The 27,776-nt window shown below is 44.0% G+C and overlaps 1 protein-coding gene and 1 long non-coding RNA gene across 4 annotated transcripts in view; one reads left to right on the top strand and one right to left on the bottom strand.

The window, feature by feature from the left end:
- Nucleotides 1-27,509, top strand: part of LOC147457318 (BTB/POZ domain-containing protein At1g67900-like) — a 28,813-nt gene extending 1,304 nt beyond the window's left edge. The window contains exons 2-5 of one of the 3 annotated variants that reach the window (XM_086512238.1): nucleotides 99-168; nucleotides 24,709-25,986; nucleotides 26,144-26,590; nucleotides 27,137-27,509. In XM_086512238.1, coding sequence (XP_086368364.1) covers nucleotides 99-168; nucleotides 24,709-25,986; nucleotides 26,144-26,590; nucleotides 27,137-27,145 — 1,804 coding nt within the window. In that variant the 3' untranslated portion in view covers nucleotides 27,146-27,509. Of the gene's footprint in view, nucleotides 1-98; nucleotides 169-371; nucleotides 601-24,708; nucleotides 25,987-26,143; nucleotides 26,800-27,136 lie in introns of those variants that run through there. The other 2 variants (XM_086512239.1, XM_086512237.1) reach the window with 2 other exon arrangements.
- LOC147457319 (uncharacterized) lies at nucleotides 58-27,246 on the bottom strand. Its single transcript, XR_015188101.1, has 3 exons — nucleotides 27,113-27,246; nucleotides 24,179-24,269; nucleotides 58-190 (listed from the first exon to the last, which is right to left on the bottom strand). It is a non-coding gene; the product is annotated as an uncharacterized LOC147457319 (long non-coding RNA).
- Nucleotides 27,510-27,776: the final 267 nt, after the last annotated feature.

The following is a 27,776-nucleotide window of genomic DNA, read 5'->3' as shown; positions in this document are numbered from 1 at the left end:
GAAAACAGGATTTTGTCACATAAATAGATTGGACATAATCTCTCTACCTTGCACACTCACGGATGGAACGTTGTCCTTATACGCTGCCATGCTCACAGGTCAGTTGCATTGGAGATTGCCAGCGATTTCATTGTGCTTGTTGATGGAGTAACTTTTCATGTGCACAAGGTACGCAACATCATTTTCATCACTGAAAAAGTTGAAAAAGAATGATTACTTCTTCAGCATACAAGGTCTGTTCCAGAATGATTAAATTTCTACTCTGTTTCTTGATGCCTCTATTTGTCCCATATGCTCTTCACCATGTTCATCTCTTGTATATGGTTTATATGGTTTAATGTTCGGAATCATATAAGTTCTCAATGCTGCAGTGTTATATTAGAAGACCGATGTGGCACAGAAACTAAACGGCAAGCTGTAGTACCTTTATGCACATTATTTGAATGTGGAACATGAGCCTGTTCAAATTAAGCAAGAAGCATCAAAGACAGCTTCAAGCTTGTCTCCAGACTGGCCCTGAAATCCTGGAGTAACTTAAATGCAAGACTTCTGATAGAGCAGGATGACAATACTGATTCCTGAAGCCGATAAACTCACATGGTAAGAAGAGGTCTCTTAGCCTTGATTGGGACTTGGTTGGGGGAACGGTCTAATATGATGAGGAGTTCTACACATAATTAAACCATGTTTCAGCTGGAGTTAATTGCTAAGCCTTTTTAATAACCAGCACTCCACTAGGACCACTGACCTGCTTAACCAGCAGCAAGGTCAGGATGATTTCAATCACGTTCTAGTAACATGGCTATTGTATCCCCTTTTTGGTGCTAGCAAGTTTTAAACTACACATCCAAACATTGTAGGAGTGCGTGTTGATGACTTGTTTATTACCTAGTTACCTAGGTGATGGGTGCAGAGGTAGATGGGAAAAAGTTTGATGAAAATTTCTAGCAAGACCATAAATCACTTTTCTAATTTAGAGTGTGATACCATATCGAGTCGCTACTACATATCTTTTAACTATGTCAAAGGACTTACAAAGATACAAGCTGCATTTTGAAGCAGCTGTCAGCGGTCTGTTTGGCAGATGATTTTCACAAGTGTTCTCTATCCATAGAGCTGCTAGAGTCACATAGTTTAACCTCTTTTGTGATCTTTGTTTAGAGCCCTCAATGCTGCAAAAACAGAGCAAAGTGCTAAAGACAAATTGCCTTGGATAGGGGAGAGGAATGTGAGGTGTATTGCAAATGACCAATTTGAGCAATCAATTTTCGAGTCTGGTGACAACTTCATCCAAAACACTTAAAAAGGCTGCCAATGCGGATGAACCTTAGTTGTAGCAACTCCTCCCGGTCAGATTCCATATGCACTTTGATAACTGTCCTCCTGCAGGTTCATATGTCTGCCCACACGTATTTTTCCAAGCGATTGTTTTTTGTAAGATGCCACTCTTAGGTTTAGTTTTCCACATTTCCAGGGGGAGATCGCACTATTTTATGTTGTAGGGTATCTGTGTGGGGTCAGGATTCTGGTGTTACCAGTGATGCCACCATTTACCAGGGCTCGAAAGCATACTGACATGGAACGCGTCTCGCACAGCTGGGAACAGGGAAAGGGGCTTAGGATTCAGGAAGAAACCCTATTTCCACAAGAGGGATTCAAAACAGTGTTGCATACAATGTGTTTTGCAAGGGTACGAAACCCAAGGAACTTTTCGCACTCTTGAAAAACCCGTCGCACCTTTTGTCACGTGTAGATGGCCTATAGGTCTGGTACATTTTTAGTGTAGGTAACATCTTGCTCCTTTTCAGCTTTGCATGTAGTGTAGCTTTCTTGTCCACGTGGCTAACCTCTGTATTTCACATATGTGGGCTTGGAGCTTCGTAGCTATTTTGTGTGCATGCACACGTGTGTATAAACATATAAATCTATATGTGAACCTGCCCAAAAAATCCCCTAGCCAACACACACACACACACACACACACACACACACACACGCACGCACACATACTTGTATGTTTAAACACATACATATATGCATGTTACCATATTACGGTAGTGATGTGGGTGAACACACTCTTAGGACTGTCAAGGCACTTGTTTCCCCTCACTACGAGGTTTTTTTCCTCCAGATTGCATAGATGCACAGGGCGCCTATGAAGAGAGGTCATTTGGAGCCTAGAGGTACAATTGGGATTCTGGACCCTTGAAAGTCAAAGACTGAAATGCAAAAGATGTAGCAACCGATTCTCCAAGTAGGGGGGCTAATCTTTCTTGAAGATATGGGTATCATCTTGATGACTCTGTCAGAGTGCAGAGTGCAATAAAAAAGTGAGCCGTTGGGCGAACCACCGTGTAGACAGCCTCCTCTCGCTGTGGACAATAAGGTACACTCTGATGTATCACGATGGGCCTCCTCCAGATCAGCCCCCAAAATGGTGCAGCTCTTTGCACATGTAGGTCTCCCTCTAGGGAAGCTGCAGCCGCCCAACACAAGGTCTAGAGTAGCCTATCACCTGCACATACAAAAGACGTAAATGGGACGAGGGTATTTCACAAAAGGCGAGAGATCCAAGGTGAGGAGTGAGCGAGAGAGAAAACTTTGGACAAAGGAGAGAGAGGAGAAAAGTTAAAACATTAGAGAGGAGCATATCACCCAAAAACACTATCACTGCATATGACAATTGGTTTGTTTGGGGGGGGGGGGGGGACCCAACACGTAGAAACTTGACCATACTCCAGGATAGGTGGGGGCGCCCTCTGCAAACCGACCTCAGCATAATAAATGCCACATCATCAGTGTGCCAAGTGGTTCCACAATCTCACAAACTGGCACATGATTGGAAACTACAGAAAACAGAAACTCTGAGTCTCTGACCTCTTAAAGACATAGAAACGGGGTCTTCCCTCATATAAGTCTACTCAGTGGGCTCACACAAGATGTGCAATTGAAAAGTTACATCTACCTCGCGTACAAGTAGGCACAGCCACAAAACAGCCATCATTCCCTAGTCTGCTCTTGGGAGATGCCAAAGCCACCAAAAACAAGAGGTCAAAACGTCCCCTCTCAGCTTCTGAACGAGTTCAATCCAAGGGAGCGAGGAGTGAAGGGATAAAGTGGCCTATGGAAGAGGTGTGGTGAAAATGTCTATAAGTTTATCTGACCTAGAGCAGTACACAAGCCGATTGGTACCATCCAAGGTCCTGGTATTCCATCCTTATATGCTTGGTCTTTGCATGAAACACTTGGCTTCTTGCAATAGCTACACAACTCTGGTTGTTTGAATAAATTATGGAGGACCATGGTCTACTGTGAAGAGCCAATCCCCAAGGCTAACATAGAAAGCTAAACAAACTCGCATGCAGCACTGCAACCAGCAGGATACTTGACCTTTGTGGAAGACAAGGGAATAGTTGGCTGCTTCATGTCATGGCTCTTGAAATTGATTGTTGTGAGTTTGAATCTCCACACCAATCAGAATTACTCCATCCTTAAAGTATAATCATGGAGTCTGTATCTCCAGCAACTTACCAAATGCCCAACAATTGTGGTTGTTTCAAACACCGCAAGATCCAAAGAGCTTGATAAAGGTGAGTGTTGTAAATGAGCAGACTTCTACTTAAAGGGACACAGAAGTCCACCGTGAAACTGAGGCTAAATGGGGCTTCAACAACCAAATAAGAGAGCCAACCAGTTTGCATACTTCATAGCATGATGCATCACCTACATTTGAGGGGTCATACAAGGACAACTTCTTGTTGAGATCCATATGAGTTGTAGTTGTCATGCCTAAGCTTCGAACAATTCCTGCAATTCCTAGATATAGCGTTCTTGAGAAAGGACAACACCCCTCGCTATCTACCAAATCTTTAGTCGATCCTCGGTCGAGATCTCCATAGTCCAGCAGATATACTTGACATGGCTACCTATAATAGCAAGATCATTCACATAGAGGATAACAAATGCTACCAAATCTCCCTCTCTAAAAAGGTATAAGTCACGGTCTCGAGAAGAAGGTATGGAGTAGGAAGAAAGCATCTATCTTTTGGTACCAAACTTGAAACACGAGGAACTTGCTTCAGGCAATAGAGAGCCTTCCACATGTAAACCTTGTCGCCCTATTTGAGAGCCTGAGAAATCGGGAGGTACCTCCCCCACCTCCTCCTCCAGATCACTGTTTGCAAAGGTCAATTTTACACAAGCCATCCATGATGGGCTGCAATAGCAAAAACCGTTTGAATATTAGCCATATGTGTTCTTGGTGCAAAGGAATTGTCATAATCAACTCTTGGTCACATAAAAATCTCTTGGCTACCAAACAAGACTTGTGCTTATCCGACGACCCATCTGATCCATACTTGTCTTATAGACCCAATCGACACAAATGGCCTTCTGCTTTTGTGGCATTGGAGCTTTGCCTAAGGATGAAGTCTACATATAGGTCCACATAGATGGGTGTGAACCAAATCCAACATGACGTGTCAATGCTTTGGATTAGCACTAAATGTGTGCAATGCATTGTCCTTGCTTACTCCCAACATTGGGCAAGTCATCGATCATTTGATGACGAAGAGCCTCAATATTCAAGAGACCAAACTGATAATGCCACAAATCACCTGGAGGAGAGCTTGTCAGCAAAGAAAGATCTCAGAGCTTATAAACTCCATGCTTCACTGCGCTCCGTCTAACCTCCTCGCTTGACAAGGCACGCTTCGTTGCCAAGGGCTTTTCTCAGAGACAAGGTGTGGATTGTGATGAGACCTTTGCACCGTCTGCAACAATGGCGACCATTCGGACAGTTTTTTGCCCTTGTTGCCTTTTCCGCGTGGCCTGATTTTTAGATGGATGTAGTTTCGGCTTTTCTCAACGGTGACTTAGAGGAGAGGTGTATGTGGAGTAACATCCACGGTTCGAGGATCCAGATTTCAAAGACATGTTTTGTAGGTTGCTAAAGGCTCTCTATGGCCTAAAGCAAGCCCTTCAAGCATGGTACCATAAGATAGATGCTTTCTTCCTACGACAATCTTCTACAGAAGCTTTATACATTTGCAGTGACGGAGGATTGGTGACAATTGTTATCCTCTATGTGGATGATAGGCTTGCCTCACTACTTTCTTCGACTAGAGATATGGCAAACAAAGGGGGGCATTTTTCGCTCTCAGGAGCACATATCCAAGAGCTATTGGAAGCATTTGGTATCAGTCAGTGTAAACCTATCTCAACCCCAATGGATCCCAATCAAAAGTTGTCACAGTATGACTCCTCAGATGTAGCACATGCTATGAAGTATCGAAAACTGGTCGGTTCTCATATTTGGGTTCTCAACACACGGTTTGATGTCAATTTCCCAGTGGGACTTCTCAGTTCTTTTATGCAGAGACCCCCCATGTTACATTTGGATCAGGCTCTTCAGACTTTGCGGTATTTAAAGTTGTCCAATTCATTAAGCATTCACTATGCAACTGGAGGTATAGACTCCAAAATCATTTCACGAGGATGGAGTGATTTAGATTGGGATGGAGATCGAGATGGACGACGGTCCACTACAGGTTACACCTTTTCTTTTGGCTCAGGGGCAGTTTCATGGAGCAACAAGAAACAGCCGACAGTTGCCATATTCTCCACAGAGGCAAAGTAAAGGGTTGTTTGCAATTCTACATGTTAGTCGGTGTGGTTACACAAGTTACTTTCAAAGATGGGATTTCCCCAGCAAACGAGGATGATGTACTCTAGGATATCTGCATATATAGGGAGTTCATAGAATTGTTGTACCTGCCTAGAAACCCCACGATCTTGAAAATCGATAAAAATGCTAATAAGTATATAAACTCACTAAAAGTGACCTCACACACATATTTAGTAGCAGAAATGCAGAAGCCTCGAGACCCGGACCCCGGCAAACCCTGTTAGGGAATAAAGGCCTAAGTGCCTTGTACTTATTAACTTATAAGTTAAAAAGACTTATAAGTGAGGGGGCCCAAGTGTGAATGGCCCCCTAGTCACTTACTCATATACTCAAAAGGTCAAGCCCAAAATGTATCTATCGTGACTTTTCCCAAACTTCTACGCGTTCTCTCTCTCTCTCTCACGTATTTTTTCTCTGCGTGTGCTTCTTCTGTGCCACTCTCCTCTTCTCCTTCACTCTCATTGCATAGAGTAGCAAGTGGGCTCTCTCTCCTGCTCCCCCACACATGGTATCAGAGCTTTAGGGTTTCCAAGAGAGCCATTTTCGCAACACAGATCAGAATTCTGTTCTTGCTCGCTGCGGGAAGGATATTCAACCGTTTTCGATCAACTCTGTCGCGAAGGGATCCTCTCACCGTGTAGAATCGACCTCCGGTGACAGTTTCCCCAAAATTAGGGTTTCAAAAACTGGCGAACAGCAGCCTATTTCTGCTGAAATTGACCAATTTCGGGGTCAATTTGATGCAATTTCATTAGGGCAAGTCTCACAGGTCAATCTTACAGGTGTTTTCCACCAACGAGGTTCTGAAAATTCAGCAAAATAGGTGTTTACAGGTCTGATTTTTGCCCTAAAACAGGGAATTTCAGCAAGTAGATGATGTATACACCTTGTGGAAACCTTTGGTAAGGGTTTGGCAGTGAATGTACGCCGTTTTGGGGTGATTTCGCGTGAAATTTGCTCGCTGTTTTCCTGTAACAACAAGCTGTTTTTGCCCGATTGCGCACATTTGGGCGTGTTTAGGTCGGCAAAACAGGGTTTCAGTGTTTGCAATCACTCAGAATGGCTTCTAGCAGTGAAAGTGGCAATTTGTTGCACATTCGCAAGCTTGAAGGGGCCCATAACTTTGCTATATGGAAGAAGCAATGTTATAATGTGATGTTGCAGAAGAAACAGGCGAAACCTATTAAGTTACAGGGTGTGAAACCAGATGATATGGAGGTTGAAGAATGGGAAGAAGTGGACCAGTTGGCTCGCTCCACGATCATCTTATGGATCTCCGCATGAAGGAGGGCACGCACATGTCAGTGCACCTCAATGAATTCAATTCTATTTTCAGCAAACTGACAGAGCTGAAATTCACGATTGATGAGGAGTTCAAAGCTACTTTTCTGCTATGCACATTGCCCGAGAGTTGGGATGTATTCCGGACAGCTCTTAGTAACTCAAGTGCGTCACTTAAGTATGCAGATGTAGAGAGTTCTCTCTTGATGGAAGAGATGAACAGGAAGAACACCACAGGTGGGTCTTCTAATGCATTGCACTTGAGAGGCAGGTCTCAACAGAGGGAGAAATCTGACAGTAAGGACAGGGCACGCAACAAATCTCGTAGGAAAGATGTTGTGTGTCATCATTGTGGAAAGCAAGGGCATTATAAATAGGAATGCTATGAGTGGAAGAAAGAGAAGAACAAGGGTGCTGAAACTGATGCAAAGGACAAGGGAAATGCCAAGAAGAGCACTGTGTTGATTGAGGAAATCAATGTTGCTAGTAGTTGTGACAGTGACAGCAGCACTGATGTACTCAATGCCTCTTCTGTGGATGCACATACCCTTGCTATGGGTTCTGATGTGGACATGCATACTTGGATTCTTGATTCAGGTGCCTCCTTTCATGTAACACCTCATAGGGATTGGTTTACACAGTACTCAGGTGAGGTGCAGGGCACTGTTTATTTGGGAGACAACTATGCATGTGACATTGCAGGTATTGGCAGTGTCCAGTTTTCCTTTGCTGATGGTATGACTTTTGTTTTGCACAAAGTGCGCCATGTGCCACAACTCAAGAAGAGTTTGATTAGTACAGGGCAGCTAGATGATGCAGGCTATCACACCACTTTTGGTGATAGCAAGTGGAAAATTTATAAAGGGGCCCGGATTGTAGCCAAGGGTTGTAAATCGGACACTTTGTATCCTTTGCATGTATCTAGTGTGCGTGACCATGTTGTCGCCGTAACCGAGCAGCCAAGTGTTTCTTTGTGGCATGGCCGGTTGGGACACATGAGTAAAAGAGGAATGGAAACTCTGTTTCGTTGTGGTTATTTGCCGTGTTTGAGGTATGCTGATTTTTCTCATTGTGAGCACTGTATTTATGGTAAGCACAGTCAAACACCGCACAAAAGGTCTCTTTCTTTGAAGTCTGACAGGTTAGACTTAGTGCATTCCGATGTATGTGAAATGCCACAGTTGTCCTTAGGGGGAAAGAAATATTTTGTCTCGTTTATCGATGATGCTACACGTAAGGTGTGGGTGTATCCAATACGTGCTAAAAGCGATGTTTTGGATACTTTCAAGAAGTTTCTTGCGTTTGTTGAGAATCAAACTGACAAGAAGCTTAGATCTTTGCGCTCAGACAATGGGGGGGAGTATGTATCAAAAGCATTTATTGACTTTTGTGCTACTAAAGGTATTAAAAGAGAGCTCACGGCTCCTTTTAATCCCTCTCAGAATGGAGTTGCAGAGAGGTTGAACCGGACTATCCAAGAGAAAGTTCGGAGTATGCTGTCACATGCTGCATTACCTCATGGTTTTTGGGCAGAAGCTGTGCAAACAGCTATTCACTTGATTAATCGCTCACCTAGCAAGGCTTTGGGTGGAAAGGTGCCTGAGGAGGTGTGGTCTGGCAAGCCACCCTCATATGCACATTTAAGAGTGTTTGGTTGTGAGGCCTATGTTCACATCCGGAGTGAACTGCGCACCAAACTAGAACCAAAGTCTCATAAATGCATTTTCCTAGGATATGGTGAGGATGGTGAAATGGGGTATAGATTATGGGATCCCGCATTACAGAAAATCATACGCAGCAATGATGTCATCTTCAATGAGAATTGCATGCACAAACAGCCCACAAAGGTCGAGGAAGTGCGCCAGGTTGTTTTTCGTGAAGATGTTACATATGGACAGCAAAGAAGGCCCAATGTTCAACAGCCTTTACATGCTGAAAATGGTGCTGAAAATCAGCCATTAGCTGCTGAAAATCAGCCCCAACAAGTTGCCATTGATGCACCACAGGTAGGGGAACAGGTTGATGCTCCTAGACCGCCCGTTGTTGCGATGCAACCGGCTGAACAGCTTACTGTTTTTGATGGTTTACAGGCTGAAAATCCACCTGTTATGGATCATTGGGTGCGTAGGTCTACTCGGGTAACAAGGCCCCCCGATAGATATGAACCGTCTTTGGACTATGTCATGCTCACTGATTGTGGTGAGCCGTCTTGCTATAAAGAGGCTATGCAACGGGAAGACAGTAAGAAATGGTTCAAAGCAATGGTTTCGGAAATGCAGTCTTTGGAGAAAAACCATACATGGGACTTGGTTGATTTGCCTAAAGGGCATAAGGCTCTGCCATGTAAATGGGTTTACAAGACCAAGGTCACATCTGATGCTTCTTCTAAGTACAAGGCACGTTTGGTTGCTAAAGGGTACAAGCAAAAGCATGGTGTTGATTTTAATGAGATTTTTTCTCGTGTTGTAAAGCTTGCCACATTACGTCTTGTTTTAGGCCTGGTTGCTTCTGAAGATATGGAGTTAAAGCAAATGGATGTCAAAACAGCGTTTTTGCATGGCGATTTGCTTGAGATGATCTATATGATGCAGCCAGAAGGTTTTGTGTCAAAGGGGCAAGAGAAGAAAGTATGTCGACTCTTGAAGAGCTTGTATGGTTTGAAACAGTCTCCCCGTGCATGGTATCACAAGTTTGATACATTCATGAGGTCTCAAGGATACAAAAGAAGTAATTCTGATCACTGTTTGTATATCAAAACGGCAAGTGATGGATCTCTTCTATTGCTGATTTTGTATGTTGATGACATGCTTATTGCGGGTAAAAATGTCACGGAGTTGGATGCATTACAGCAAAGCCTAAAGAATCGCTTTGACATGAAGGATCTTGGTGATGCTAATCATATTTTGGGCATGCGTATCTCTCGAGATAGACCCAACAGGCGTCTGTATCTATCTCAACGAGATTATGTTAATAAGGTGCTACATCGTTTTCATATGGATGGGGGAAAGGCACTTGGTACTCCGCTGCCTCCATATGTAAAACTGACTGCACATGACTGCCCAAACACAGATGATATGCGGGCTGAAATGGCCAAGATTCCTTATGCATCAGCCGTTGGCAGTTTGATGTATGCTATGGTTGCTACACGTCCGGACATTGCATTTGCGGTGGGAGTGGTAAGCAGGTACATGAGCAATCCTGGCAAAAAGCATTGGGAAGCAATGAAGTGTATCTTGAGATACTTGAAAGGCACTAAAGACTTGTGCATTTGTTTTGAGAAGAGTGAGATATCTGTGCATGGCTTTACAGATGCAGATTTTGTTGGACATCCAGATTGCAGGAAGTCTACCTCTGGATATGTGTTTACATTCACAGGAGGTGCAGTTTCTTGGATTTCTAGACTGCAAAAATGTGTTGCTTTGTCTACCACTGAGGCTGAGTATGTGGCTGCAACTGAGGCATGCAAAGAAGCTTTGTGGCTCATGCGTTTGGTAGAAGAGCTTGGCATTAAGTCACCGGTTCCTGTGCTACACTATGATAGTCAGAGTGCTATTATGCTTGCAAGGAATCCTGTTTTTCATGCCAAGACAAAGCACATAGAGGTGAAGTATCATTTTATCAGGAGTGTGCTTGATGACAAGAGCATTACACTTGTCAAGGTGCACACAGATGACAATCCTGCAGATCTTTTGACCAAGAGTCTTCCAGCAGAGCGGTTTGCATATTGCCGTCAGATGATGGGTGTTGGATGAGTAAGTGCATGATCAGCTGATGTATCATAGTTAGTTGATTCTTTGTTCTCCCAAGGTACATTGCCTTTAGGTGGGAGGTTGTTAGGGAATAAAGGCCTAAGTGCCTTGTACTTATTAACTTATAAGTTAAAAAGACTTATAAGTGAGGGGGCCCAAGTGTGAATGGCCCCCTAGTCACTTACTCATATACTCAAAGGTCAAGCCCAAAATGTATCTATCGTGACTTTTCCCAAACTTCTACGCGTTCTCTCTCTCTCTCACGTATTTTTTCTCTGCGTGTGCTTCTTCTGCGCCACTCTCCTCTTCTCCTTCACTCTCATTGCATAGAGTAGCAAGTGGGCTCTCTCTCTTGCTCCCCACAAACCCTACGAACAGGGGTCCTGTCTCGTGCCAGCCTACCAGGTGGGCAACACCGTGGAGTGCATAACCGAGAGAGGTACATCTACCTCAAATATGGTCGAACACAGCCACAAAACAACCCTCACTCCCTAATCTGCTCCTGGGAGATATTGGAGCCACCACCGAACAGGAATCTGAACTCTTAACATCCCCTCTCAACTCCTCGACAAGAAACAAGTCCAAGGGAGTTGGCATGAGAGGATAATGTCGCCTATGGAAGAGGTTCAGTGCAGGGTTATTTGACTCGGGCTGTACTCTAGTCGAATAGAGCCAGCCTTGGTCTTCTCACAAAAAAAATGGTACTGTATCTCTTTATGCTTGGTCCGGGCATGCAACACCGATTCCTCGCAATGTCTATACAACTCTGGTTAACTTGTTTTAAAAAATATGCCACTCAGCAAGGCTTTGCAAGTTGGTTAAACTTCTCTTGCTACTTCTATTGTCAGGGGTTTAGGCCCCTCGGTCAGGTCTTGCGAGTCAGCATAGATCTTCAGTGGTTTGACACGTTAGCAAGTTGAGAGAGAGAGAGAGAGAGAGAGAGAGAGAGAGAGAGAGAGAGGCTGATAACAAGTTGCTCATACAAGTGACCAAGGGTGGTCTAGAATAGAACTGTCATGCCCAATGGATAGACACGAGGTACACACAATTACGACTGCTACTAACATTGTTGCACACGAGACATTTGGCAACGATTGGGAAACCACTGAGCAAGCACGAGGACGGCAAGAATAGATCTCCTCATGGCAAAAGTAGGAATGCCTTGAGGATCACGAGATCTAGCACTATCACTCCGGGAACATGGGAGAAGACTGCAACAGATGTGGAAGGGCACTCGCTTGCTTGATTCGGATCCCCACCTGCTGCACACCTCCCCATCATCTGCTCATGATGGGCTACCCAAAAACGCAAGCATGGGAAGCTGCCCAAAAACGCCAGGGCTGCCCCTCCCCACGCTCGATCTTTGCCGGCCTCCATGTAAAAAACGTTAGGGCTGCAAGGAAAAATGCTAGACTGCTTGCTAGGAAAAGTGCCAGAGCTGTCAGCTACCGATCTCATATGCTACCCACTGGGCACCCAAAAGACCCCCCCCCCCCGGGGGGGATTGGTCTGCTACACTAAGAGGCTCACCTCGTGCGTGCCTATATAGGCCCATCCTCACATTGCTCAGCCCATCCCTACAACCCCCACGACCTTGAAAAAAGGGAATAATGAGAAAGAATGGGAAAAAGGGAAACGGTGCCCATAGGGCTCAGGGAAAAAATACCATCAAGGTTGGAAAAATACCCCAGCCTGCACAGATGGCCATGGAACCAAGCCAAAACCCAAGGCTAAACATGGCTAAACACAACACGACATGAGAAAACAACCTCACACTGGCCGGGGTAGAGCCACAAACCAGCCCTCACTCCCTATCATTTGTCCCTAGGAGAAAGTGGGACCGACTGCACGATCCAGAGAGATGCCTGAACTCTAACAGAACTTTCCACGCATCGATATCCAACTCTGAAGCAAAGAGCATTGAAATGGGAAACCTATAAAATTGACATTGATGCATCCGTGTCAAGTGAAGCGGAATTGAAATGGTGACGATCTAGACTTTACACTTCCACAAATCTTTACTTCTTTCTCAAGTCCTTGCCTGAATGTGTGCTACTTAGGACGAATGATGGTTCCTTTTAGGGATAGAGAGAGAGAGAGAGAGAGAGAGAGAGAGAGAGAGAGAGAGAGAGAGAGAGAGAGAGAGAGAAAGAAAGAAAGCTTTATTTACGTCTTCTAAAGGCCGAAGTCGGCCTATGAGAAATCAATGTACATCTAGTGGTAGTCCGGGTGTCCGGAAAAAAGAATATTGAAAATAAAATGCTGAAATGAAAGCTAATCTAGAACCGGGATGTGCAGTGTGGTGGTATGATGGTAATGTGTGGTGGTATGGGTATATATGGCTCTGGCACCGCAGATACTGACCATATGAATATATGGTTGTGGATGTAGCTCTGTCACAGCAGAAAATGACTACCTCGTGCTGAGTGAAAGTAAAAGTGTGAGGGCATACTTGTATCAGAGCTGGCTAGTAGTGTGTAATGAGAGAGAGAGAGAGAGAGAGAGAGAGAGAGAGAGAGAGAGAATGACATCCGTTGGGGTCCCAACCAACCCTCTCAAGGGCCCCCCACATCGTTGCTGATGTGGTATTTGCTTTTGATTGCGTACACAAAATGTACACACATGCAATACCTCAATGCAAACTTTATTGACTCAAATGGGGAACGTTGCCATGGTAACTCTTCACAATGAAGCACCTTTGGGGCTGATTTGTTGCACCTTTGGATCCATCTCAATGAGGAATTGTTGATGGCCTCCAAGGGGTAGATGGGCTGATTTGCGCTCCCAATCTGAGAGGGATGAAGGGCTTAAGGCTGGCTGCAAAAACGCAATAGAGCTAACACGTAAAGCAGGGCTGAAAACGCAGATGTTGATGGACAACAATGGGAGCACTCGACACGGCTAGAGAATGGCCGAAAGGATGGGCTGCCAAAGGTCTAGGCTGCAGTAGAGAGACTAGCGTTAGCAGATCTGTGGCTCTTCCAACGAGGGAAAAGGCTGAAAACTGAAAATGCTGGTTGCTAGGATGTTCGCGATGAAGGTCTAGAACGCCAAGGGGCTGATCTGCACAACCGCTGGGCTGATCTTCAGCGCTGGCTCATCTGATGGCAAAACACTAGCCCATGTGCCTCTTTTATACTGACTTTTGAGTGCCACATTGGGAAATAATTGTGCCAAGTTGAGAGAATGTGCAAATGTGCACACATGGGAGTTTTCAGGCGATAACTCGTTTTTCTGTGACCCATTCCTCTAGCATAGACCTACATGGACGTCATGTCATATGCCCACTGAAGTGTAATAACGTCTTTCAAAACGCTTGTTCAAATCTTTTATGCAAGAGGGTTCCAAAATTGGAAAACCTAATCTAATGGACTCGTCCGAATATGCAGGTCATGTAAGGAGGCTCACAAAATTGCAGATACTAATCCTTCTAGGATACTAGACACTCCTATCTAGGGATATGTACGGAATTGGCTCCATTAGTGGATGAAGCATGTCCATGCGTTACACAGGGCCATGTGCACGTGGCGCCTCCTGCTTAAGGTGAGGTACGCGTACCAAACTCCATGCAAGCCATAAGATGGTCTCAAGTGAATGGCCTTCTAGATGATGTCCTCCACAACTACTTTTGAGAGAGAGGTTCCCTTAGATGACGTGGAAATGTCCATAGGACCTGCAGGTACTTTGTAGAATCCAGAAACGCCATTGTGCTTTGTCTGTTCTTGGGAGGTGTGGTATGCTTTCAAAAAAGCACAGGAATGAAGCTTTGATACCACTGTAATGGGACGACAAGGATGGTGATGATACATCTACTCGCAAACACTAGATTGCGATTCCCTTCTTGGTTATCGCCCAACGTTTGCTGCCCCAACTCGATGGTATGAACCAAACTACAAACCAGATAGATGCGCGTAGAGCGAATGGCTGCATATGTAAACGGCGATGCCCACAAAGGTTACCGGCCAACCTACGCTTCCCCTACACGGGAAGATTGGCGAGAGCAACGCCAAATGGGAGATGAAGATGGATATGTCCTTTGAAATGCCCACAAACCATGGCTAGTCCTTTGTATGATGCCTACGCGAGAAGATTGGCAAGAGCAACGCTGAATGGGAGATGAAGATGGATATGTCCTTTGAAATGCCCACAAACCTTGGCAAGTCCTCTGTATGATGTCACATGAAACCGCCAAATAACTCCTCGAAGATAGAGGCTCCTCTTGGGGCCTCGACTAGATTGTCGTATGATGGTCCATGGAAGCTCTAGATGAATCCTCATCTCTGCAACGGATGTGGCTACGAATGTAGGCTCACGATTCTTGCAAACTCTTGTGATCGTTGCCTCCGATTGGAGGCCTTTGACTCCGGAATGATGGTTACAAATTGCTAAGAAGATGCAGATGGTGTGGACCCAAGTGCTGCCAAAGATGTGTACAAATCGATGACGATGCAATGTCTCTTCTAGAATGATGGAATTCTCCAAGGATATGGGAAAGATAATTGTGCAAACAATGCCAAGACTCCAAAGCTAATAGGCTGATCTGGATGGCACCTTCCTTTGTCGTCATACGTTGCTAACAAATCCCGATACTTGCAATCAACATCTTCAATGCATGTATTCAATGATGCAATCTGTCATGTCGAAGAATTTATGATTGCAAATATCCATCCTAGGATTTCTTTATGTCGAGGTGGTCAGACGCACACACCAAGTCAACTACCCTCTCGCAAGCGCACCATAATTGTAATCCCCGTTATACAATGTTTGCATTTCCTACGCTCAAGGTACACGGTCCTACGCGCGATGCTAGTCCTGCATTTCCCTAAGTGAGAGAAGCATCTTTGGCGAAATGCTACAACACACTCTCAAACACTAGAGAGAAAAAGGAATTCAAAGATTAGCGAAAGAGTGGAAAATCACAAAGCTCCGATACCAATGTCAAGTGCAACGAAATTGAAATGGTGACGATCTAGACTTTACACTTCTTTCCTTGCTTGAATGTGTGCTACTTAGCATGAATATGGTTCCTTTTAGAGAGAGAAGGAGAATGATACCCGGTGGGGTCCCCAACCAGCTCTCTCAAGGGTCCCCCACACCGTTGCCGATGTAGTATTTGCTTTTGATTGCGTAAACAAAATGTCCACACGTGCAATACCTCAATGCAAGCTCTACTGACTCGAATGGGAAATGTCGCCGCGGTAACTCTTGAAAATGAAGTACCTTCGGGGCTGAGTTGACTCAGCACCTTTGGATCCATTTCAATGAGGGGTTGCTGATAGCCACCAAGGGGTAAATGTGGGGGCTGATTTGCGCTCCCGATGTGAGAGGGATGAAGGGCTAAAGGCTGGCTACAAAAATGCAGATCTGGCCGCAAAAACACAATAGATCTAACGTGTAAAGCAAGGCTGAAAACGCAGCTGATGATGGATTAGTTGATGGACAGCAATGGGAGCACTCGACTCGGCGAGGGAATGGCCGAGAAGAGGCTCGATGGGCTGCCGAAGGTTCGAGTTACAGTAGAGAGATTGGCATTAGCAGATCCATGGCTCTTCCAGCGAGGGAAAAGGCTGAAAACTGAATAAGTTGGCTAGGGGCTCATTTGCAAAAACGTTGGGTTGATCTCTAGCGCTGGCTCATCGGACGGAAAAATGTTGGCCAATGTGCTTCTTTTATACTACCTTTTGAGTGCCACACCAAGATAATTGTGCCATCGGAGAATGTGCAAATGTGTGCGTGCACATGGGAGTTTTCAGACGATAACTCACTGTTTTGTGACCCATTCCTCTAACCTAAACCTAAATGCATGTCATGTCGGATGCCCACCAAAGTTTAATAACATCTGTCAAAACGCTTGTACAAATCATTTGTGCAAGAGGGTTCCTAAACTAGAAAAACTAATCTAATGGGCTCGTCCAAACATGCAGGTCATGTTAGCAGGCTCACAAAATTGCCGGTTGTTATGTTTGCATACGCAATTACTGGAGATGGGTATCGTTCTCGAAAATACACACAATCATCGACTGATCCGTATTTTCGAGAGCAACAAGACAGGTGTTAAATCCTTGCACGGTCCCTTCAAGATAGGACGAGCGAATGTTCGTCTGAACATTTGCGTTTTAAAGAACAGATATGTCGGTCAAGGCTTTAGAAAGTACCCATAATCCATGTGTACAAAGTGTGCGCGAACGAAATTTGAATGTTTCTTGATGCATCTTCACATTGTGCATCCGAGCAAGAGGAATCCATGGTAAAAGCCGATAGAAAACTAAAAATTTGGCGTGAAAACGAACTTTTTTTGCACTTTTCGCTCACGAAAGAGTGAATGTTGCGAAGCTTTGCGTGTCGACGTGAGCGTCCACAAACTGGCAAGTGATGGCGGGAGCGTGTGAGCACAAGGAGATGAGAGAAAGGAGGCTCGGGAGAGAAAAAATGGGTGTTTTTGCAAAGCGTTTTTAATGAAACTCAGGTTTCATTCTTTACTTTTAAAAAAATCAAAGTGCCTAGGCCATTTGAAAAAATAATAGGGCCACAAAAAAATCAAGCCATCGTTTGGTGCAACCATCGAATTCAAGCCGTGGGGACGTATAGAGAGAGAAAAAAGAAACCGAGCGCGTGCTCGCTTGTGGCCTATGCACGAAGCTCAGCCCAGCTTGGATGCCAGCACTGCAGTCTCTTCTACTTCAGAAGGGCCATCGATCTCCCTCTCCTCCCACGTTGAGTTCTCTCTCCAACAGAGAGGTACTCTCTCTCTCGCTCTCTCTACGCTTCGCACAGAGGGAGAATACAGAGAGGGGGAAGGTGTTGTATGGTTAGATTCTTTGAATGTTCTGAAAATTCCTCAAAAACCAGTAGAATTAATCCAAAAAATCGGTAAAAATCAGCAATCGCACGTTAAATCTTTGATTTTTATTAAAAATCAGGAAAAAAAGAACATGAATTTTCATCTGCACACGTGCTCATGAGAAGAAGAACAAATAATTTGAGCAATTAGTCATTAAAAATTAGGCCAAACCGAAGTTATCCGACTCGAACCGATCCATAGGTGTGCACGTGGTCCTTCCTACAGCCAAGCCGGCTCTGATACCATGAAACGAACACTCGAAGAAGGTCGTCACACAGTGCTAACGTGGCATGACCTAGAGGACGGACTCGCACAAGAAGAGGTCAGAACCTCATTGAAAGATACAGAAGAAGTTGTGACAACTTGCAAAACCAATCCGAGAGGCCAAAAATGAAAGGTCCAATTTTATAAGTTGTTCCATCTTATAGGGTCCTTTTTGACATAGTTACAGGGAATGGCAATTTTCAGGTCTCCGTTCCCCGTTTTTATTCCAATTTCCCGTTCTAAATCCCTGTTCCATGTTTCAAACGTGAGTGTCCGTAACAGGGAATGGCATTTCGCGCCCAAGGACACAAGAACATTAAAATAAAGCAAAGACCCCCCAATTTGCGTGGATCGGTGACATGGCAATGTTGTACGGACATCCCGCAAATCGCGATGATTGCTCACGTGGCACCAGCACGGATTTTCCCGATTTGCACTAACAGCTTTTTGCAGTAGGAATTGGGACCAAATGCTATTAGACTTGAAGCTTTTTATGTACACTTCTTTTGGAAGGCCCAAGGCCTATAAATAAACTACTAGGGTCTCAATTTCAATCAAATTAGCTTGGGAACACTATTGAGACGAGGACCCTCGAACATTGTACTTTGTGAAGCATTAATAATAAAGAAATACCAAAAGGGGCACCAATCTTTGGGGCCAATCTCTCTGGGCGCAAAACTTTACCGTGTAGCGTCGTCTCTCTAAATTTTGTTCAGTTCTCTCACGTGTGTCGTGGTAAATTATTGACTTAGGGAGTCCAAGTCTGTGACAGTGGTACTAGAGCTCAATCGATTCTACTTCTATGAAGAATCCGTTCCCTTTACTCACAACACTCCTGGATTCAATCAACAAACCCCGCTAGGAGGGAACTATGACACCAGAACAAGGAAGACTCCAATGGACGTCGTCCATCTTCTGAACATTCAGAGCAATACGGGCCATCTCCTCCTACTGAATACGAAAGGATGGATATGTAGCGGCAATAACAGGTTGACGCTTGTGCCCAGTTGATGCTTCAGTACTCCAAAGATTTATAGTATGCGAAATTTTTGGCCAGCTTGACGAGATGCATTTTAGATGGCGTTCCATCATCAAATCACGTCTGAAGTCGGCAATGAAGAAGTCAACTACACCTAAGTCTCTTGCCCACAACGTGTATTCAAAGGTTGAGTTTGAAGAAGCAATAGAACGACGAGTTAGCAAACTCATGAAGACCAAGAAGTGGCTCGGAAAGAAGAGTCGAGCAATAGACCATCCAGGCTACTTGGATTGGAAATCTACTTTTGAAAATGCCAAGAAGGCTAAGAGACAAGTTAGATTTCAGGATGATTCTAGTTCGTCCTCATCTTCTTTTGACAGCTCTGACAGTTCTTCCACCTTCAAGTCCAGTGACAAGGGAAAAAAGAGCCGGAAGAGGAGAAAGATTTGGAGACACAACAGAGGCAAGAAGAAGGCAAAGAAGAGTCAATCTCATAGAAGATCAAGAAAGCACTTTGATGGTTCAAACGAGGATTCCTCTTCCTCGTCAATTCCAAGTTTGAGAAGTCGATATTTGAAAAGAGGAAGCAATTCTATAGAGCCAACCAATATGATTTTCTAAGGATAGGAAGAAGAAACCCAAAGATTTTAAGGAGGATCGGCAAGCAATAAAGTTTGACAGTTTTTCTTGCTTCAAGGATACCCACAGAGCCCTCGCTTTCATTCAACGGTTTGATATTGCATACTCCGAAGGACACTATTTTGAGCACTCCAAAGTTCGAAGGGCGGCATTCTACCTCAAAGGGAACAGACTTGGTGGTCTACCCCACTTCTACGAAGGGAGGCACCAACAAAGTGGCTTCAGTTCAAAAGAGTGTTTACTTCCTCATGGCTCATTCAAGAATATAAACGTGATATGTTCACCACTTGGAATCATCCAAGGATGACCAAGGAAGATACCTTGGATACTTACTTTCAGAGATTTTGGGATACTTTTTTACCAGCCTCTTCTTTCAAGAAAATTACGTTCAAGCGGTAGATAGTGGTTTTGTCTTTTGGTTTGACCAACGCTCCAAGTACATTTCAACAGATGACAAATGATCTGCTGAGACTCTTTCTAAGCAACTTTGTTGTTGTATTTCTCGATGACATCTTGATTTATAGTTGGAGTTTGTATGAGCATCTGGAACATATATGTGTTGTTCTCAAGGTACTAAGAGCTCAAAAGGTTTATGCTAAAGTCTCTAAGTGCGAACTCTTTAAGGAGGAGCTTTTGTATTTGAGTCATATTGTTACTTGGGCGATGGATTCGCATTGACTCTGAAAAGCTGGATAAAGTGCGAAATTGGCCCATTCTCAAGAATATACGCCAAGTAAAGTCCTTTCTAAGCTTTTCACGATTCTTTCACAAATTTATCAAGTATTATTCCAAAGTTGTTGCTCCGCTTACACAACTTTTAAAAGGAGGGGTGAAAGGACGAAAGACTTTGGGACCTCACCATAACGGTAATCCCCGTGTTATCTGGAATGAGGGTCTCGATGAGAGCTTTCAGACACTTAAGCACTTGGTGACTACTGTGTCAATATTGCATATTGTGGATCCTAGCAAGCCTTTTGTAGTTGCAACAGATGCTAGCGATTATGCGATTGGTGTGTGTTGTATCAGGATGGACCACTTGTTGCGTTTGAAAGTAAGAAACTTTTTGACGTTGAGATGCGTTATCCAAAGTATAAAAAAGAGCTTTATGCCATGGTCCATGCTTTGAGGAAGTGGCGTAATTACTTTTATGGCTCTACCTTTCTTGCATGGACAAACCATCACTCTTTGAGCTATGTCTGTGATCAAGGTGATCTCAGAGGCCGGAAGGCTAGATGGATTGAACTTATGTAAGAGTTTAACTTTAAGATCCGTTATAGAAAAGGATCCAACAATCGAGTTGCTGACGCACTCGGTCCGATTCCTGAGGTTAATGCCTTGTCTATGGCTGAAATCTGTGTGTGTGTGTGTGTGTGTGTGTGTGTGTGTGTGTGTGTGTGTGTGGCTATGCTGTTGCGATAGCTATTTTGGCAAGATATGGAACGAGGTCGAAGTGGAGCATGACTCGCATATAGGCTTGGGTGATCCGGAGACCCAAGTGAGTCGTGTTGGACAGAGGAGACAGCGACAATATTCCATTAGAGGCAAACTATTGTTTAAAAATGGGAAAGTCTGTGTGACAAAAGCGATGAGGTTCGACAAAGGATTTTGTTCGAATGCCATGATGTTCCTAACACTCGGCACCTAGGCATCCAGAGAACTTTAACATTGGTCAAACAATATTTCAATTGGCTAAAGATGCGCTCTCACATAGAGAACTATATGAAGAGATGCACTCAATGTCAGGTCAATAAGGCAGAGCGCCTTAGGAAAGCTAGCCTGCTACATCCATTGGAACTCCTTGATGCCAAGTAGCAAAGTATTTCTATGGATTTTATTGTTGATTTGCCAAATATTAGTCGCAACGATACCATTTGGGTCGTGGTCGATAGACTCACAAAAATGGCAAAGTTTATACCAACGAAGTCGACAGTCAAAAGCCATGAGTTGGTGGTTTTATTTGTCGATCAACTTTATAAGTTGTATGATCTGCCAAAAGACATCAAAGTGATCGAGATACTAAGTTCATTGGTCTTTTTGGCAAGATGTGTTCGCTCTAGACAACTTGGCCAATTTTCTTTTGTGATCAAGAATAGACCACAAAATCTAACTAAAAGCTTATAATGCTTGCCAATTCGCATAGCCTTGGAATCCTTGAGTATCTTCAAATAGACCCATTGTCCCACATTTAGAGTCCTTGGAGATCTCTTTTGATTAGCATAAGTGGTAATTGGATAAGGAGCTGTCCTTATACTATTCTTAGCCAATTCAAGCATATTGTGCATATCATACTAGAAATCTTGAGCGTGGCAATCTTCGACTTTCTCTAAGCCAATGGCAATAGAGGGTTTAGGCTCAAATCCATACATTAACATGAATGGACTAAATCCAGTAGCAGAATGCTTGCTACTATTGTAGGCAAACTCTAATTATGGAAGGTACCTTTCCCAATCAGATTGCATGTGAGAGACATAAGCCCTCAACATGTTCCCTGACGTCTGATTCATCCTTTCAGTTTGTCCATCAGACTCAGGATGATTAGAGGATGGCATACTCAACTTCATCCGAAGGTGAGAAACTGGCTCTTCCTCCATATGTTACTTCAGCCGCCTTAAAGAAAAATTAGGGGAAGCCGACACTATTGCCATCGAGAAAAATGTATGGCAAGATATACAAACAGAGTATATTCCTCAAGAACGAGAGGTTGTTCTAGATCATCGTACCTATCATTCGCGTCGAAATTCATTGATGAGGACATTAATGGTCCTTAAGGGGGGACGTATGTTATGTTCTGCCTACAGGAGAGAGGATCTGGCTTAAGACACCATCGGGATGGACGTTCGTTGTCTGGGCGGATGTAGTGTGAACCCGACCAGTGTGGTTGGCCACTTTTGTAAAAGGCAAGGCCTTATTTGCAATTATCGACCCCCACTGGCAAAGTACCGGTGGTTAGCCCGTGAGGCTAGGAGTGCGCAAGGTCACCTCAAGGAGGTGAAGCCGGGTGGTATGGGACACTCGGTCTTACACGTGCACACCTACATCCTCAAATGCTACCAACACGGGGGTGTTGCCGGGTGGTGGCTATGGTTGGGTGGTACGTCCGACGCATGTATGTGACAAACTGTAGACGTGTCAAGTCACTGAAGAACAGAGCCAACCTTCAGATCATGGCCGAGGGACCTAAACCCTAAGAAGAACAAGCAACAACAAAAGAAGTCCTACCAACCGATGGGGACCCCATCCGATGGGGCTCAAGTACATAAAGGCATTAAAATAAAGCAAGACCCACACACACGCGTGCACTGATGACATGGCAGTTGTACGAATGCTCTGGATTTTCCGTTGGTTGATGATGTGGCAGACTGTACGGATTTCCACGTTTTGCATTGACTGTTGACGTGGCAGATTGTACGGAATTCTGTGATTACGCTGGCAGCTTTTTGGCGTTGCTTTTGGACCATAAGCTTTTGAGTTTGAAGGCTTTTCATGTAAACTACTTTTGGGGCCTAAGGCCTTTAAATATGAAGCCATGGGCTCATTCTCTAGCATGCTTCCTAGAGAAGGTGCAGAGTCTAGAGTACCGACTTATATTGTGTTGATGCAATATAAAGAAAATATCGAAAGGGATGCCAAGGTTTGGGGCCAATACTCTCTGGGGTGAAATTCCGCCACTCCGTGTCGCGTGTCGTCTCTCTCTCTCTCTCTCTCTCTCTCTCTCTCTCTCTCTCTCTCTCTCTCTCTCAGTTCAATTGTTATTGAAATGCTAAAAGTCTGTTCAGTCTGTTCTTTTTTATTGGCACGTGGTACCCATCTTGTGACATGTCCGTAGGCGGTTCATGTAGCCGAGAGATCCTCTTCAAGTGTTCGTTGCACTGGTACTAATCCTTCTAGGATTCTAGACACGCCTATCTAGGAATATGTACAGAATTGGCTCTGGAAGTTAATGAAGCATGTCCACGTGGCACACAAAGCCATGTGCACATGACAACCCATAAAAATGAAACAAAAAGCAGCCTGCCAAGAATGCATACCTCTGACGCCAAATCTGGGCACCATGGAAGCTAATGCAGAGAAAACGAGAATTTTCCAAGGATCATTGCCAAACCACAGCAATGAGCTTGGCAAGGAAAGCTCTGCACTGCATCTCCCTGATCCAAATGCCAAGGGCAAATGTTCGTTTTTTAGCAGCTTTCTGTCTCTTCCAAACACTTGCTGCCTAGCTTTATATCTATTACCCTATAAAGCTAAAAACAAATAAACTGCTCTATGTCAGGCTTGCGACAACTGTGATGAGAACATTGAGCTCCCTGTGATGATTGATTGCAGTAAAAATAACTGTCTCTGAATTGAATGCAAGTGCTGGAAACTGAATGCTGTCAAGATGAGGATTGCTGACTCATGCACATACCGCACACTTTTTGTAAAAATGCTTCAATACAGAAATTAAGCAAACTACTTCAGTTTTTCAAATATTTTACGTTCTACATGTGCCAAGGCTACTACGAGATACAACAGCATCCTTTTCTGTACATGTTGTTGCAACAACAAGGCATTCAGATGGCCTATCACCATAACTGATTGAACTAACTGCCGTGGATAGATAAGGGTTGTTGAACCATCTCGGTACTTAAGACATTTCTTGCTGAAACACTGTACATGGCTACTATGAGATACATAAGTATACTTTGCCAAACCTTTTGTTCCAGAGATAAGACAATGAAATGACTTGTTCAATGAACTACCTGTTTTAAGTCTTTGTCCACCTGAAACATATATTGACTGCCATTGCTGACCTTGAGGACTATTGTGATTATGTTGTGTAGTTCATCTAATCTGAACGCAATCAATCTACAATTAGCTTGACACTAATCTCCCCTGTGTCAACTCCTGTTTGTTATGACATCTAGGAGCATTAACAGTTACTTGCAAGCAAGAGCATGCTACATATAGAGAAAAATAAGTCATCTGCTATAGTTTTGGATTTTGATCTTCTAAAGCTTTTTACTACTAACAGCATGTAGTGTGGCAACAGGATTCGAGCCCGAGTAACACTTCAAATACAAAAAGTAAAAGATTGGTCAAAAGTTTTTACCCTTTGCTTGAATAGTCTAGCACGTTTTGGTCATATCAAGTGTTTTCTTTATGCTGCTTGTGTAGTTGTCTATATGCATACCGCCTTAAAAAGTTACTTGCAAGTCCTTTTGACCTTATAAAAGTACTCATGTCATGCTGCTTATTTTAGATAATAACTTCTCAAAATCTATGAATGCAGTTTCCTCTTGTTTCCAAAAGTGCAAAATTGCACAGACTTGCTGCCGAAGCTCATGAAAAAAATGGCTACAATGTAATGCTAAGTGCATTTCCAGGAGGAGTGGAAACTTTTGAAATATGCATCAAGTTTTGCTATGGTATTAAGATCACGTTGAATGCATATAATGTAGTAGCTGTGAGATGTGCAGCAGAAGGACTTGAAATGACAGAGTCAGCAGAAAAGGGAAACTTGATTTCAAAGGTGGAAGCGTTTTTAAATTCCTACATTTTTCATGGGTGGAAGGACTCAATAATTGCTTTCAAGAGTACGCAGTCACTCTTGCCGTTAGCTGAAGAGCTACAAGTGGTCAGCAGGTGTGTGAATTCTATAGCTTCAAAGGCACTTGTAAATCCTGCCAAAGTCGATTGGTCCTTCACGCAGACACGAATGGTCAAGCACAGGGAGACCCAAAGTACCTCCGAGATAACTCATAGTCCTCCCTGGAATGGAAACCAAAGCAAGCAGAGCCATCCAGTGCAATTAGACTGGTGGATTGAGGACCTTGCTGAGCTAGAAATCGATCTTTACTCACACGTGTTCCTAACAATAAAAGCAAAAAATGAAATACCACCCAAGATTCTCGGGGAGGCCCTGCAGTTCTATACCTTCAAGTGGTTGCCAGGTGTTGCTCAAGATAACTACTTCGAAGACTTACTGAAGGAAAACACACGCCCCATAACAAACTTCTCCAAAGAGCGCCAACTATTAGAGCGTATTATAGCTCTGCTTCCTCCTGATAAAGGAAGCAACTCATGCAGCTTTTTGTTGAGGGTAATGAAAGGAGCAACGTGTTTCAGTGTGAGTCTTCCAGCCAGGAAAGAGCTTGCACGACGAGTCGGTCTGCAACTGGAGGAAGCCTCTCTTCGTGACCTGATGATTCCCTACTTCCAAGAACCTGACCGCTACCTTTACGATGTTGACCTTGTGCAGTCCATTGTCGAAGAGTTCATGATGCAGGATCAGAGCCCTCCTGGCAGCCCCACACACCAGCACTACTCTTACACTAAGCGACGCACGAAGTCGGCCGAAAACATCAACTTTGTAGAAAGCCGCAGATCAACATCCACCACGCATGGCTCAAAGCTAAGAGTCTCTAAGCTTATAGATGGGTATCTTGCTGAAATCGCAATAGATCCTCAGCTTGAATTGACGAAATTCATGACATTGGCGAAGTCTGTTCCGAGCTTTGCGCGGCCTTTACATGATGGACTTTACAGAGCAGTCGACGTCTATCTAAAGGTATGCCTGATGAAATGAATACACAGTCTCTCGAAACCTGATGAGAATGAAATGCATTGCTTATCAACATAAACGAAGGTTGTAAAACATTTTCTTTTCAGCTCTGCTGGTGATAATACAAGAACCACACTAATTTATTTGACAACTGAAACTACAGAAGCATCCTGGAGTACCAAAAAGTGAAAGAAAAAAGCTATGCCGACTTCTGGATTGCAAGAAGCTTTCAATGGAGGCATGCATGCATGCAGCACAGAATGAGCGGCTGCCCTTAAGGACGGTGGTACAAGTACTCTTTTTTGAGCAAGTGAGAGCTGCAGTGAATGGCGGGGGGGTCACAGTCAGTGAACTACCCACAAGTCTCAAAGCTCTAATGGCAGCCCACGAAGGTGACTCCCGTGAAGGGACTTCTGGTGGGCTTGATGATAAATGGGAAGAAGTGCAACAAAATTTCGAGATGCTAAATCGTGACCTTGCAAGCATGAAAATCAAACTCTCAGAGGTCGAAAAGGAGCACAGTGTTACTAGCAATACGCCCACTAAATCCAAAAGATTTCTTTCCAAGCTATGGCCAGGAAAGACCTTCTCGGACGGCAAAAAAAGATGTGTAATACCCTTGGACTTTCTTATAAAGTAAAACAGTCTACATTTAAACAACTACAACCCTTATCATCTTCACCACACCTTATCTGCTTTTCCACATGTACGCACACACCCGTCAGCATAAGGATGGTTTCCAGGGCCATGTATGTAAACGGTTAGGTTCTTCGATCAGTTCAAAGAGATTGCCAACTAATACTAATCCTCTTGAGCTCACTGATGACTTAACTATTGCGGGTGAAGTCAATTTGGGAGCTTCACCTCCTCCTTTGCTTCTTCCTCTTGCTGTTCAGCTAGTTTTTCTTTCTTTTCTTGTTGTTTTCTACCCCTCACCCTTAAGGTCTCTTGGAGCTCCTTTTTCTCCCATCTAAGCCTTGCCTTCTGATCATTGTTCTCTAGTGTGTGCAGTATGCGCTCACATACAATGGGATATGAGTGTTTGTGAGGAGTATCTGTAGATTAGCCAGTCTAATGTGCGGGTGCAAGTGGGTAGAAAAATAAATTCTTGGATTTTGCACTCTTTCCATACCTCTGAAATGTTGTGTGTTTGCAGTGCCCATGACATGAAAACCAAGCAGCACATCCTACATTCAACAGCAGAAATGGACAGATAAGCACCGGTGAAGCTTTTCAATGAGGGATGTCAAACCTACACCGAACTTGAATGTGATATCGCATGGAAAATGGGATGCCAAGCAGCCATTCATGCATAAAGCATGATACATACAGCAAATGTGTATGTGTATGTGTATGGGATGCATGTGCATGATGCCATGCCATACATACAAGCATTGTGATGTTATCTAGCAGTTAATCAGATAATTCTTATGGTAGGAAACCAGGTGAATGCAATATCATTACGCCGAACTAATGCATTGTTTTTTGTAAGAATAGAAATAAATATATGGCTGCAGCTTTTCAGGGCAGACCTAAAATCTCCCCCGCCCTCCCAATCCCTTGTCTCTCTACCACACATGCACACAAGGACATAAAAATATCTCTCTCTCTCTCTCTCTCTCTCCCCCACACACGCACGCAAGACACAAAGCTCTCTCTCCCAGTAGCAGCAGCTGTGTGCTTACCTGCGAATGGAGCGTTTCCCGCTCCCTTTTGAGCGGACAAACAAACTTGTATAGCAAGCACCTAGCCTAGCACTAAGAACTAGTCTTGCTTGGTGGGCCTTGCTATATAAC

Source organism: Adiantum capillus-veneris, chromosome 5 (assembly GCF_014529385.1).
Source record: "Adiantum capillus-veneris isolate H3 chromosome 5, ASM1452938v2, whole genome shotgun sequence".
Lineage (NCBI taxonomy): Eukaryota > Viridiplantae > Streptophyta > Polypodiopsida > Polypodiales > Pteridaceae > Adiantum > Adiantum capillus-veneris.
This window is presented reverse-complemented; position numbering and strand designations above follow the sequence as displayed.